The sequence below is a fragment of the Podarcis muralis genome, chromosome 7 (assembly GCF_964188315.1).
Source record: "Podarcis muralis chromosome 7, rPodMur119.hap1.1, whole genome shotgun sequence".
Taxonomy (NCBI): domain Eukaryota; kingdom Metazoa; phylum Chordata; class Lepidosauria; order Squamata; family Lacertidae; genus Podarcis; species Podarcis muralis.
This window is the reverse complement of record NC_135661.1, coordinates 80,004,992-80,018,837: the sequence shown is the minus strand read 5'-3', so window position 1 is coordinate 80,018,837 and position 13,846 is coordinate 80,004,992. Positions and strand designations below refer to the sequence as shown.

Here is a 13,846-nt window from a genome sequence, read left to right as displayed (position 1 = left end):
AGAAAGGAGTGGTGCCAGCTTTGGGGGACTCTGATTCAGCGCCTTGTCAGTGGATTAAAAGAGATTAATATGTTGGGTGATGGGAACATGACTTGGTTGTTTTGGCTCATGACTCCGTGCAGTGCATGGAATTTGTAAGATTTATTTTCCCAAGAGAACTGGGTGTATGAAATGCAGCTTGGCAGTGACGGCCCATCTGTGTCTGCAGTGTTGAAAGTGAGAGGGGCCATGCTACAAGCTCAGGGAAAACACAATGAAGATGATGGATCGATGGCATCAAACTCCAGAAAAACTTGCTAAAATGTATAAGAACAGATCACCTACATGTTGGAGATGTAATAAAGAAATTGGGTCTTATTTGCAAATGTGGTGGAAATGTACAGATATTTGTGGTTTTTGGAATAATATATACGAAGAACTTAAAAAATTATTTAAATTAACATTCAAAAAGAGGCCAGAAATATTTTTATTGAGCATTTTGCCAAAAGAAATAGGGAAATCGAAAAGAACATTGTTCATGTACGGAATAACGGCGACCAGAATTTTAGTAGCAAGAAATTGGAAAAACACAACAATACCCAACATGGAAGATTGGCAAATCCTAATGGTAGAATATCTGCAGCTAGCGAAAGTGACAGGAAGAGTAAGAGGCCAATCAAAACAAAAAGTCTGTAAGGATTCGGGAATCTTTAAAGAATATTTAGCAAACTATGGAATAAAAGGAAACATCTTGGCAGAATTAGACTGATCTCTGTATTATATAAATATGAGTTCGTAGGGAGGTAAAAAGAAATTATATAAGAAATATGTAACTGTGTGGTATAAAGTAATGGATAGATAAAGTACAGTGAGATTAATTGGAAGTCAGTTTTAAATTTCTTCTCTATAAGTTTTACAATTGTGTTCAGTATCAGGATGATAATTATATTAATCTTGTATCTTATAGTGTGGTGATTTGTTCGATTTTTCTGATATTTGTTTGTTTGATTGTATGTTTGTTTACTTGTATGTACATCTGTTTTCTCATAAATGTATTTATTTTAAATTAATAAAGATATTTTTTTTTTAAAAAATGAAAATGAGAGGGGCCAAACAAACTCAAGCGGCCCAGAGAAATCACAAAACTACGACTATTGCAGCCCAATGGCTCCTGAAAAGGTCTGTACGCCAAGCTGCTTTTAGAGACACATCTACAGAGGCCTGCTGAAAAAAGCAGGCAACCCTAACACGTTCTATGTCATACGCTCCAGCATTCCTCTGATGTAAATTGGGACATCCATCTTTTGGTGCTGTGCTGTCTCAGGAACCCGCTGATTTGTACGAGAGTGTGGCACTGCTGCAAACACCAGCACTCATTTTGGAAAGTCTCAGAAGGAAGATTTCTTTCTACTCACTTGCAACAGCTTGTCTAATAAGACAATAATGAAAAACGCATTCCTTGGGTGTTACACAACAGCATTATGTAGTAAAGAACAAGCATTAAGCATGCATTCTGTTTTAATCTGTGACTTTTTGAAGGGGGGCGGGAAGCAGATAGTAAATGTGACCTCCTTAGAGTGACGCATTATGAGGGTGGCTGTAAAGGATTTAAGAAGGGAGGTACGATTTACAGAAATTACATTGGATGCTGGCATCTAAAAGAAGAGAAGCCTTCAGGGAAGTGAAGAGGAAAGATGGGAGGGGCAGCTTGACAACTTGAAAGGCCAAGGCTGGTTTTGCCCAGGGCATCACAAAAGCGCACTGTTGCTCAACCCAGCTCTGTGCCCTCGGAGTAACACTACCCTGTCCCTCCCAGTCCCAGCTGTATAAACTCCCCAGAGGACAGGTGGCTTCTAGCTCAGGTTCCCGAAAGCAGAGGCAATTCCACTTTGCGGCACCATGTCTCTCTTGGCTCTTTCCTTCCTGTTGGCTCTGTTGGCTACAGGTAAGTCGCGGTCCGGATTGATCTTTGCAGAGTGTCTCCCCTAGCGGTGAAGGGGTTACTACTGGCCCCTCAAAATTAAAGGACCCCAGTTTCCTCCAAGTGTGAATTCTCTGGGTGGTAAGTTGACTATCGCAGGACTCCTGCACCGTTAAGAGTTCGGTAGCATGCAATTTGATCATGCAAGTTTCTGTTACAGCCTCAGGTGGCTTCCAGATTTCCATCTCCAGTTTCTCAAAATGTGTGCCTGCACTGTACCTGCCTACCGAGTGCCTGGCCAGGGTTGCCTCTTTTTGGACTGGCTCCCCCTTTAGTGATTTGAAGGTTTGAATGTTTGTGGGGAGTGGGGAGCTTCCCCTGCTGATTTCATCTGTCGAACCTCCCCCTGAAGGCGTAGGAGCAAGCCGGAGTCGTTTCCCCCGGCCAGTTGGCAACGCTAGTTGAGAAAGGTTGTACTTTGACCCTGTCCTTTTGATGCAGGCTTAGCGGGTGAAGGTAATAATCTGCTTGAAGGATTGTGGGAATGGAACAGAATGGGCGATAGCAGTGGTAATTCTCTGCTGTGGCTCAACACAGTTCGGCATCAGGAAGCTGTCTAAGGCAGCTGTCTAGGAGTGTGGAAGAGTCCATGCTCTCAGTTCCATTTCAGTATGGGCGTAATGACCCACAGAAAAAGAAAGGGGTTGCCATCTTTTTAATCTGGCTTTCTTCCATGCCTTATAGAATCATCAGGGACCTTGTGGGTCACTTGTTCCAACCCCCTGCAATGCAGCAATCTCCACATGCAGTCCCCCATCCAATCTGAAACCATACCGGACCCTGCTTAGCTTTGCAAATGTGCCAGCAAGGTGTAGTAACAGCCTGTCATGCAGACATTTACTAAGTGGAGCTTATTTCCTGGCACGGAGCCAAACAAGTAGGAAAGACTTCGTTTGTTTAATTTATCAATGTCAGGCTACTGTTGAAAGGGGCAGGAGCAGCACTGGTGGAAAATCTGGCAGCCCTCCCATGCAGGGGTGTTTTAAGGACAATTACGATAATAGCTGTGAAACATTTTAAACACTCTGGTGCCGCAAAAAAAAGAAAAAAAGAACTTAGCCACTCTTGTTTTATTTAAGTTACACTGGGGTCCCGTCTGCACTGTACATTCAAAGCAGTATCATGCCACATTAAACAGCCATTGCTTCGCCACAAAGAATCCTGGGAATTGTAGAGGTGACCCCTATTTCACTCACAGAAATGCAGTCCTCAGAGTAGTTTAACAATCAGTCCCTTTCTCCAGGAAACTCTGGAAATTGTAGTTCCGTGAGGGGAATAGGGGTCTCCTGGCAACTCTTGGCGTCTGTAACAAACTGCAGTTCCCAGGATTCTTAGGTTTAGAGTTGTTCAGCATTTGTTCGCAAGAAACGATATCTCATTTCTAAGCAAATGGGGGGGGGGGGACGACGACGACGACGACACACACCAACATTTTAAAAAACTGTGAAGATTCAAGAGAGAGGGTTGCCAACTAACCAGGGAGAATACACTGTGTCATGCTCCTGTGTCATTGACAGCTATCTGCTCCAGCAGGTGCTTTTGAAGGCAAAGGGATAAGGCTTATCAGCTGCTATTGCCTGCAGACCAAGGAGCTATTAAAGGCACAGGAGGAGGGACTGGTAACTTTCCAACACTAGGGCCTTATTAATGTGTTCACCTTTAGCATATGGTGGGAGAAGTGTTGTAATGCAGGTTACTTTTGTGCACTGAACAGCGATGTTTGAAGGTGGATTTCTTGTATGCATGATGGATTGCACATTTATCAGGATGCGCAAAGGACTCCTCTAAGATGACCCATTTATTTTGCCTTCATCCTGATTTGCTTGCACAAAGTTTAAGCAATGCTTTGACCATGGCCACATTTATACCACACATTTTAAAGCACTATGACGCTACTTTAAACACTTGTGGATCCCCCAAAGTAATTCAGGGAGTTGTAGCTTGTTAAGGGTGTTGTAAGGGGACCCCTATTTTCTTCCCTGAGCTACAGTTCCCAGCTTTCCCTGTGGAGTAGGATTGATTAAAAGTGGATTTGTGGTGCTAGGGTGACAGAGCACTTTATTCCTCTTCAATTGCTCGGCTCTAAACATCAAACATAAAAAAAACTTCCCTAAACAGGGCTGCCTTCAGACGTCTTCTAAAAGTCAGATAGTTGTTTATTTCCTTGACATCTGGTGGGAGGATGTTCCACAGGGAGAATGCCACTACCAAGAAGGCCCTCTGCCTGGTTCCCTGTAACTTCACTTTTCGCAGTGAGGGAACTGCCATAAGGCTCTCAGTGCTGGACCTCAGTGTCTGGGCTGAATGATGGGGGTGGAGATGCTCGTTCAAGTATACTGGGCCGAGGTTGTTTAGGGCTTTAAAGGTCAGTACCCGCACTTTGAATTGGGCTTGGAAACATACTGGAAGCCAATGTTGGTCTTTCAGGACTGGTGTTATGTAGTCTCGGCGGCCACTCCCAGTCACCAGTCTAGCTGCCACATTCTGGATTAGTTTTAGTTTCTGGGTTACCTTCAAAGGTAGCCCCACATAGAGAGCATTGCAGTAATCCAAGGGAGGTAACCAGAGCATGCACCACTCTGGCAAGACAGTCTGCGGGTAGGTAGGGTCTCAGCCTGCGTACTAGATGGAGCTGGTAGACAGCTGCCCTGGACACAGAATTGACCTGTGCCTCCATGGACAGCTGTGAGTCCAAAATGACTCCCAAGCTGTGCACCTGGTCCTTCAGGGGCACAGTTACCCCATTCATACCCCCTGTGTTTGCATATCTCCTGCAAAATATTGGCAGTCTGTAGGCGCCCAAAGATTCCCCTACCAGAACTTCCTGCTTTATGGGCAAATGTCAAGAGTGCTGTCAGCTGGGATGGAGGCATTTGGGGCATGGATAGCATGTAGGGTCCCCTTTCTTCCTCCCTGCATCCTGGGAAGGAATCCACCTTAACATAGGAGTCAGACCATTGGCAGAGGCTCGCCAGGATTTCAGACAGGGTTCTCTGCCAGCCCTGCCTGGAGATACCAGGGATTGAACCTGCAACCTTGGTTCAAGTGAACCTTGAGGAAAGCCCATAGCTCAGTGACAATTGCTTGACCACTGAGCTATGGCCCTTCCTCATGGCGACAGACTGACAAGGGCTTATGTATAGACATTTCAACCACATATCAGCTCAATTCACATAGAAGTCAGTGGTGGTGGTGGCACCACTATTTTTATGACATGGAGCATATGGTGGCACCCTATCCTGTTCTTACCTCTCTGTACATTTCCTGTTGTGTAAAGAGCAGACCTTCCCTTGCTTTCTACGTGCTCTTTTTGTAACCTCCATGCCGGTTCAGTTGCAGGGTAGAAGAATTTCTAAAACTAAGAACAGATAAGATCTGCTATACACATGCAGGTACAAAGATTGCCATGTTTCGGCCTCTGGCTTCATGGACTTTTCCACCCAAGCAAAACTTTTTGCTCCCAGCCTAAGTAACGCTGCAGCTTATCAGGGTTTAGATGGCGAGCAGCGTTAAGCTGTTGCAGCAAATGCAATGAAGACTCTCAAGTGTGGCTGATGGTCAGGCATCTGCTGAGGGTCCATGCCTCAGTAACGGGCCTCACTGGTGAGAGACCTCCTCTGTACTTCCTGCAACAAGGAGGGCCACATGGGTGGGTGTCAGAGGTGGTTTAAGGGTGTTACGACTTTTTCGGCCACACTGGGTGCTGCAGGGAGTGCCACAACAATGTTGTAGAATGCGAGAGGCAGTGGGGTGGGCGCATGCTGAATTTTAGCACCACACAGGGCACTGCTGAAATTTTAGAGCCTGTGAAGTCCTCCATGGTGTGTCTTAAGCCCAAGGAGCTTCCGAAACCTGGAGCCAACACTGACCTTGCAGCTCCTTAAAGGCAACTGGATTTTGTGTGGCATAAACTTCTGTGGGTCCAATACACCATATGTGGGTTGGGCCCTCCAGTCCACTTACGAAAGAGGGCACAGATTTGCATAAAATTTGCGCAGGCTGCAAATCGGCATCCTCTTATTCGGGTGGAGTGGAGGGCACCAAAACCAAATCAGTGGCCTTACAGGTAACAAAGTGTCTGACAGGCAGAATGTAAATGGGTGAAGCTTCCCACACAGTTTGTATTTCCGAACTAGAAAAGGCTGAACCTGTTGAATTTCTGCCTGCCACACAGCTGCTAAAAGTACTAAGCTCCTTGCCATCCCTCAGTGCCAACCTGCATTTGCAGGTGTGAGAATAGGAGGAGCAGGAGACTTTAGGGGCAGTGCTACTTCTTGCAGGCCTGCTCTTTGCTCGCATGTTGATATTAGAGCTGTGCAAGTTCTGCAGCCAAAGCTTGGATCCTGAATCAAATAGAGCTGATTCAGGTTGACCCAGAATCCAGTGGATTGTCCTGGGTCTCGATCATCACCTTGTCATGGTGAGTGGGCTTGCACATTCCTATGGCCCATGTGAGTGAAGCTGTTGGGAGTCTCGTACTCCCAACAGGGTCACCCAAGGTGGCAAGGTCAAAAGGGAGGAGCTAGACAAAGAATGATCCAAGAAGTCCTCAACGGCAGAACAGGTGAAAGATAGCAAGCGGCATGTTACAATGGCTGTGAAGGTGGATGAAGGCTACAGCAGATAAGAATCTACCGGTCCTTGTGACACTCATGCCATCAGAATAGAGCCTTACTGCTGGGCTTGATGGGAGAGGAAATTGCAAAGGCAAATCAAAATTATTTATGTATGCAACGACTGCGGTGAGAACTTTATTAGCCCAAAATTGGAAATTACAGGAGTTACCAACATTGGAGGAGTGGCAGATGAAGATGATGGATTATGCGGAACTGGCAAAACTGACCTGCAAGATCCCAAACCAGGAAGAAACAAAATTCCAAAGAGATTGGAGTAAATTTATTGACTATATAAATAATAACTGTAGAAGTTTGAAGACATTAGCAGGACTGAAATAAATCTTACGATGTGGATTTCTGGAAAGGACAGGAAACTTTGAGATCTAGATTGAAAAAGAAAGCCTGTGGCCGGGAGGGAGGGAAGTCATTGCTCGGCAGAGCATGGGAAAAGGAGTTGCATAGATGAATGTGGAAATTTATTGTTTGTTGTTTAAAGTGGAAATTTAATAAAAATGTATTTGAAAAAAAGGAATAGAGCCTTACAGCAAAGACTGTGCGTTGGTCAGCGCACACTGATCTTCACACATAAAACAAATTCATGCACAGGCGTCTTCCAAAAACCCATCCTGGGTCAGAATGGGGCCAATCCCAAGCACCAGATCAGGCCCTGAATTAGATATGCAACCCAAGTTGATCTATACAAGGGCTAATACTGACCAAATACAGCTTCTTTTCATCTTCAGATGCTGCAAAGGAACAGCACTGTAAAAGACGAAGTGAAGGTTGCATGGGACCTTCTGCCATCGTGTCCTTTGAACTTTTCAAGTCAGAATGAGTCGTCTAATCCTTGGTTCAGCCATGGGGGCTGGTGAGCCAGCCTGGTACAGGGCTTGGCCCAGTTCCTGAGCAGCAAAGGAATGGGTGTGTGCTTGCTTAATTAGTGTGATTAACCTCTCTGACAAGTCATCCATTCAGGCATATCCTATTTTTCAAAAAAGAATAAAAGGGAGGACACTTCTTTCTTCCACCAAAGTTCATGATCCTTTAATAGCTGGATGAATGAGCAGAAATTCAGCACATAAAGCTTATCCTGGTGTGTGGAGCCAAGAGAGAGAGAGAGAGAGAGAGAGAGAGAGAGAGAGAGAGAGAGAGAGAGAAACCAACTATTCTGTGGTGAGAAGGCTTGGTTTGGAATGTCAATTTCAGTTCTGGATACTGTGAAACAATGTAAAAGAGAATGCTTCTGAATATGTCAAAAGTGCATATTTCAAAGCCATCACATAATTGTGCCATATATATCTCCCATATGTATTTGATCTCAGAGCCGTCTTTCCCATTGGTGTTAGTGGTTCATTGCGCCAGGGCGCTGGCCTCTCAGGGTCGCCCTAGCGAGTGGAAGAGCTGCACGGCTTTGCCGGCAGCCTCCCCTTTCCCTGCACACCCACCAGCTGTGCCCTGCCAAGTATATGGCTGGCGGGTGTGCAGCTTCCTTCCCAAGCCTCCGCAGGAGGAGAGCGATCCCCGCAGAGGCTTAGGAGGGAAGCTGCTTCCCCCCCAGGCCTCTGCATCTGCTAAAGACGGCCTTGCTCCCGGTCGTTGTCCTCCTCCTGCTTCCTGGCGAAATGCGGCGCACAGCCTTCCTGGGCGCCCCAACTCTGGAGAGCATGTCCACCAGCACGTTTTCCTGCTTGATAACCGCCACAGCCAGGGATCAGGGCGGTGGGGAAGGCAGAGGACATTTTCTACCGCCCTCTCCCTTGTTTTGGAGTTGCCGGGGGGGGGGGGGCGCCGGAGAGATCTTTCACCACGGCGCCGTATATGCTTAGGATGGCCCTGTTTGATCTAATATAATATCTCCCATATATTTTGGATCTAAGAAAGGAAAGGCTTTGGGATTTGTGAGGGTGTGATTTTCAGACGAACTTGAGCCCTCCCCGAGTTTCACTTCTGGTTTATAGTTTTCGGTTCAGGGGGAAGTTGGCATGTGATTGAACGGTTCTGCTGTCAGCCTCAGCCCTAATGGCTGCACTTTCCCCTCTCTGTTGTTCCACAGGTGATGCTATCTACTGCTTCAACTGCACCAGCACTGAAGGTTACAACTGCAGCACAACCCCACAAAAATGCACTGACGCAGTCAACAGCTGCATCACCATTGCCCGGGATGAAGACACAGGTAGGGTGGCTGTGAGTTTGCGCCTTAGCCTTTCTCTGCTGCCAGGCTTCTGAGAGCTACAAACCATTAAAGTTTACATCTAGTACCTCTGTTGTTTTTAGCATGCAGATGGGCTGATTCTCCTTTTTTAAAAATGTATCATGATCCTCACCCCAATTTCTCGAGTGGTGAGAAGTCCCAGTATTTATTGTCTAAAGTTAAACATTCTGAGATTCTGCTCTGCTCCAGCAGTGTACCATTAAGGACAATGTGCAGGGTCTTTAGGAACATCTGTGGGGCTTTGAAGCAGGTGTGAAGAAATTTAGGCCCTCCAGATGCTGCTGAACTACAATCCCCACCACCCCTGGTCATTGGCCATACTTGCTGGGGCTGATGGGAGTTGTGGTTCAGAACCATCTGGAGGTCCAAAGATTCCTGACCCACCTTTTAAAGAAAGTGTTGAGTTGCATCCAGCTAAATTCTACTCAAAACACACCTACTGAAATTAACGGATCTGATTAAGCCATGTCCATTGATTTCAATGGCTCTACTTTGAGTAGGGCTAGCATTGACTACCACACACAACTATTTCCCCATGTCCAGTTGTTACAGTAAGGGGCTATATCCTTCTCTACCTCAGAGAAGCAGATGTACAGATAAGGGGATGGCTTCTTGGTCTAAAAGACTTTTCCATTCTTAGGGTCCCAGGACATAGAGAACCCAACTTATGAAAAGAAATGCAACTCGGACGATCGCCTCTGCAACAAATTCTATGGGCTGGTGGCGGGGGATTTTCGCATGCGCTGGAACTCCAGCTGCTGCCGGGCTGACCGCTGTAATGTCAACAATGTAATTGGTAAGGAACTGGGGTTGTCTCGTGTCAAAGGAACTGGTCAGGACTTCTGTGTGGGGCTGGTTTAATTGGTATGCTCACTAAACCTTGGAGCAGAGTTCTAGTACAGTTGGAAAGCCTTCTAGGCTATGAATATCTTGAGTCCTTTTGTGTAGAATGTGGTCATGCTCAGGGTCCAGATGTAGGCGCACACCCTTGCAAAGAAAACCACAAGGAGGTTCTCTAAAACCATTCCAAGGATGTTTGTTCCACTCAAAAAGGATATTTGAGAAGGTTAAGAAAAGGTAAATGATAAAGGGGATGGAATGACTCTTCTGGGAAGAAAGGTTGCAGCATTTGGGACTTTTCCATTTACAAATAACATGGAGAAAGTTGATGGAGAAAAGATTTTATCTCTCCCACAGTTGGAGGCAGCAATGCTTCTAAGTACCAGTTGTGGATCGAGGGCCCGACCCCCGCTATGTGAAATAAACACACAAGGACACGTGATATAAGGTTAATGGGCAAGAAAAGGCTACAACTTTATTGATTACAGCAGTGAAAAGGTATTGGCTTAGGCATTGGATGACTATAGGAGGTGGGTTTATTCAACAGTAGGTGGAGCCTGTTGATGCTAATCCAACTATAGGCTCACCCCTGATGTCACCGAGGGTCGTGCCATGGCCTCCCGCCAAGCAGGCATCGGACGGAATACACGACCGCCAGATTCCTTTAACGGAATAACCCACGGTAGATAGCATAGGCGATGGCCACACCTAGCCCTTGACACACATGAATCCAATGCCTAACTGCCACCCGAGCCGCAAAGGGGCTCGCCGCCAATACCCTCACAGCTGCAACCAATCCCTAATGCTACTAATGATGCTATCCAACCAGATGTCATTCCCAATGTCTGTTAGATGAACTCCATCATTCCGGTACATGGCTTAGTCGCCGATCCGGATACCGTCATGATAAATGACTCGGCCATTCATAAAGCGTACCCAACGGGCTACCGCCCGGTTCAAGCATTTCCTGGTTTTTTCAATGGCCATACAGCTCTGCGCACCGCGCCAAACAATTCTTTTCAAGAAGGAGGACCAGAACACCATTGTTCCGGGGCACAAGGCTGCGATCACCTCCAAGTCTCTTTTTATGTTCCACAACAAGTCCACGCTTCTCCTATTGTTCTTATGTTAACTTTAGAGATGTTGACCAAAATGGTGAAAGCACGGGCAAGGCAATTGCTTTTTAATAAATAAATATTTTTTTCAATATATTTTTTTTAGGGAAATATGAAAGTATTTGCAATGCAGTATATACGTGTCCAAATCTGAAAGCCATGTGGATTGTGGACAGAACTAGGCATAATCTGGAATTCACTGGCTTTGAAGAGTTACTGGGCAAGAACACAGTTTTACGTATTAAGACTGACAACATACTGACTGTGGCAACACTAATGCATGTACTGTAGGGCTCCTTGTCTTACGCTTTGTCTGCCCCTTTTCATGAAGTGTGGCCTATATATGTGTAGAACCTAATTAAACCTAATGTTTCTGTGTGTGGAGAAGGGTGCCGTGAACTCCATCCTTCCTCAGCCTGGCACCCTCCAGATGTTTTGGACCACAACTCCCATCGGCTGTATGAGCCTTAGTCAGCACAACTGATGGGAATTGTAGTCCAAAACATCCTGAGTTTGAGGAAGGCTTCCCTCTACTCTATCATATGTAAGGAAACTAGATTTTAGAGATGTTGAATGTGGCAGGAGATCACATCCCTTTTCTCTCCTCCATCCACAGTACAAAAAGCATCACAGCAGCCTAACGGCATTCGTTGCAATTCTTGCTTTGTCTTTGGCTCTGATATTTGTCTGAACAACACGGAGCTGGCCTGCACTGGGACTCTGACACAGTGCATGCACTTTGCCACCACTGCCAAAAATGGTAAGTGGGGAAGTAATACTGGAGGGGTAATCGGTATTGGGCTAGATCGGGGCAGCCAATGCGATGGCCTCCAAATATCATTAGTCTACAACTTCCATAATCTCTGACTGATGGCCATGATGGCAAGGGCTATTGGGAGTTGGAGTCCAACCTTGGGAGGGCACCCTATTGGCTACCCCAGTATCCCATGGTTAGATGATGACAGAAAGGTTAGCTCCACCCTAATTGCAGAGTAATTGGTTGGCAGGGTGACACAAGGCAGGGCAGTGTTGCTTACCTGGCTTCCCAATGCTGAGTGTTGCTGCTGATTCCTGAGAGGGAGCTCAGTGCAGGGTAGGTGTGTTGCTGCTGTCACTGTATCCGCACTGCTCTGAGCTCCTTGTGCCTCACATGAAGTTGGCCATCAACAAAATTAGCACCTGGACGGCAGACTGAGTGGAACCTAGAGGTCACCTGGGGACAGTTTACCCCACAACAGTGATATTGTATTTCTATTTCAGTTTGAGGCTGTGTACACACTTAGCTGTTTGTAGCACAAAAATACAGTTTTTCTCAGTACAGTGGTGCCCCACAAGACGAATGCCTCGCAAGACGGAAAACCCGCTAGACGAAAGGGTTTTCCGTTTTGGAGGTGCTTCGCAAAACGAATTTCCTATGGGCTTGCTTCGCAAGACGAAAATGTCTTGCGAGTTCCTGCAGGGTTTTTTTCCTCCCCCCCCCTTTTCCCAAGCCGCTAAGCCACTTATCAGCTGATCCGCTAAGCCGCTTATCAGCTGATCTGCTAAGCCGCTAACCAGCTGATCCGCTAAGCCGCTTAACAGCTGATCCGCTAAGCCGCTAAGCCGCTTATCAGCTGATCCACTAAGCTTGATTCGCAAGACGAAAAAACCGCAAGACAAAGAGACTCGCGGAACGGATTCTTTTCGTCTTGCGAGGCACCACTGTACAGGGTCATTCATGCTCATCCCCAAAATGCTGCTTTCAGTCTAGGTTGAGTGTAGATCCTGCTCTCCACACAGGTGGGTATGGTTACTTGGTATGTGTTTGAAAACCCTCCCCTTGCAATCTTTGCATACTCCCACCCACAGTGCCATTGGGCAAGTGTGGATACCCTCTCCAATTTGCTGGGACCGCCTACGTCTGTTTTCAGACATACATGTCGTGGGGCAACAGAATCAATTGCAGCAAGCTTTTGTTTTTGGAATGAAACCAGTTTCTCAGGAAGCTCTTTTCAGGAGCAAGCAATATGCAGCAACTCTAGATTGTGTTGACCGGGGTGGGGGGAGAGAACTTGCTCCCCATTGAATCTGGAACAAAATGTTGCATGTACATAGCCATAGGAATGATTTCTAAATAGGCGTTACCTATAAATTAGCACTATGCAAATCTGCTCCCTCATTTTTGCTCAGGCAATGCAGCCACTATACGATCACGGCCCCTCTACTTTTCTGTCCCTTTTTACAGAGGAATCCAAGCACCAACAAGTCGCCTTCACAGGATGCGCCACCAAGACCATGTGCGAAATGGGAGCCGACGTGCTGTTTGTTGCTGGCCGCAATGTCAAAGTCAAGGTCAACCTGTGCAGCAGTGCACCAGGAGTCCCCTCCCAATATAGTCTGGCCCTGTCTGTCCTGGCAGGGTTACTCTTTCTTGCCCGTTGGTCTTGATTCTTTTTATATCTTCCCTCCCACAACTTTCTTCTGTTGGTCCTCTCCTGCTTTTTCTTCCTCTCCTGTAAGTTTTCCTTCAGTTCTCCACCCCAGACATCCATTCCAGCCAGGAACGGGAGAGGAATTCAATCCATTTTGCATTTAGAGGCGAACCTACTTGATTTGCAAATTCCGAAACAACAAGCAAGCCAAAACTCAGCCATTCCATGAGCTTTTGCACTTCTCTGAATTTTGCAGTGAAGTTCTCCAGCCCAGTAATGTGTGCCGAGATGCATGCGCTCAGGTGAAATGTGCATAAAATGCACCTATTCGTAAAAACAGCAGTCAAAATGCATCACGTAAGGGGAAATTGCTTTGCAAAAATGTGTACATTATGCTGAATTATACAGACAGGTCTATTTGGATGAAATTTGCAATAAAATGTAGCTGAATTTTCACAAGGCCTATTTAAAAACAACAACAACAACAACAACAATGAACTGATGTGAAGAACTGAACTTAAGGCTGGAAAAATGAGAAATGAAGAGAAACTGAAACTGACATATTTGCTCACCCCTACTTATACTTCCCCTCCCGGAACATTTCTGCATGTTGCCCTATATCTTTCACTGATGCTATGGACTGAGTAGGGTCAGAAAGCTCTGCACAGCCCCACAACGTCTGCCAATGTTGA

General features: G+C 46.2%; 1 protein-coding gene across 1 annotated transcript; it reads left to right on the top strand.

Moving 5' to 3' along the window:
- The first annotated feature begins 1,642 nt into the window (after window positions 1–1,642).
- Window positions 1,643–13,613, top strand: LOC114601486 (protein RoBo-1-like). The gene is made up of 5 exons (XM_028738665.2): window positions 1,643–1,924; window positions 8,630–8,749; window positions 9,429–9,584; window positions 11,360–11,503; window positions 12,968–13,613. The coding sequence occupies exons 1-5, from the start codon at window positions 1,879–1,881 to the stop codon at window positions 13,168–13,170; spliced, it is 669 nt and encodes a 222-aa protein (XP_028594498.2). The 5' UTR covers window positions 1,643–1,878; the 3' UTR covers window positions 13,171–13,613.
- Window positions 13,614–13,846: the final 233 nt, after the last annotated feature.

What these genes read in the sequence shown, in the direction of transcription:
- LOC114601486 (XM_028738665.2), top strand. Translation starts at nt 1,879, where the DNA reads ATGTCTCTCTTGGCTCTTTCCTTCCTGTTGGCTCTGTTGGCTACAG. An exon ending in GTTGGCTCTGTTGGCTACAG is followed by an intron (nt 1,925 to 8,629) that starts GTAAGTCGCGGT and finishes GTTGTTCCACAG; the next exon opens with GTGATGCTATCTACTGCTTC. An exon ending in TAATGTCAACAATGTAATTG is followed by an intron (nt 9,585 to 11,359) that starts GTAAGGAACTGG and finishes CTCCATCCACAG; the next exon opens with TACAAAAAGCATCACAGCAG.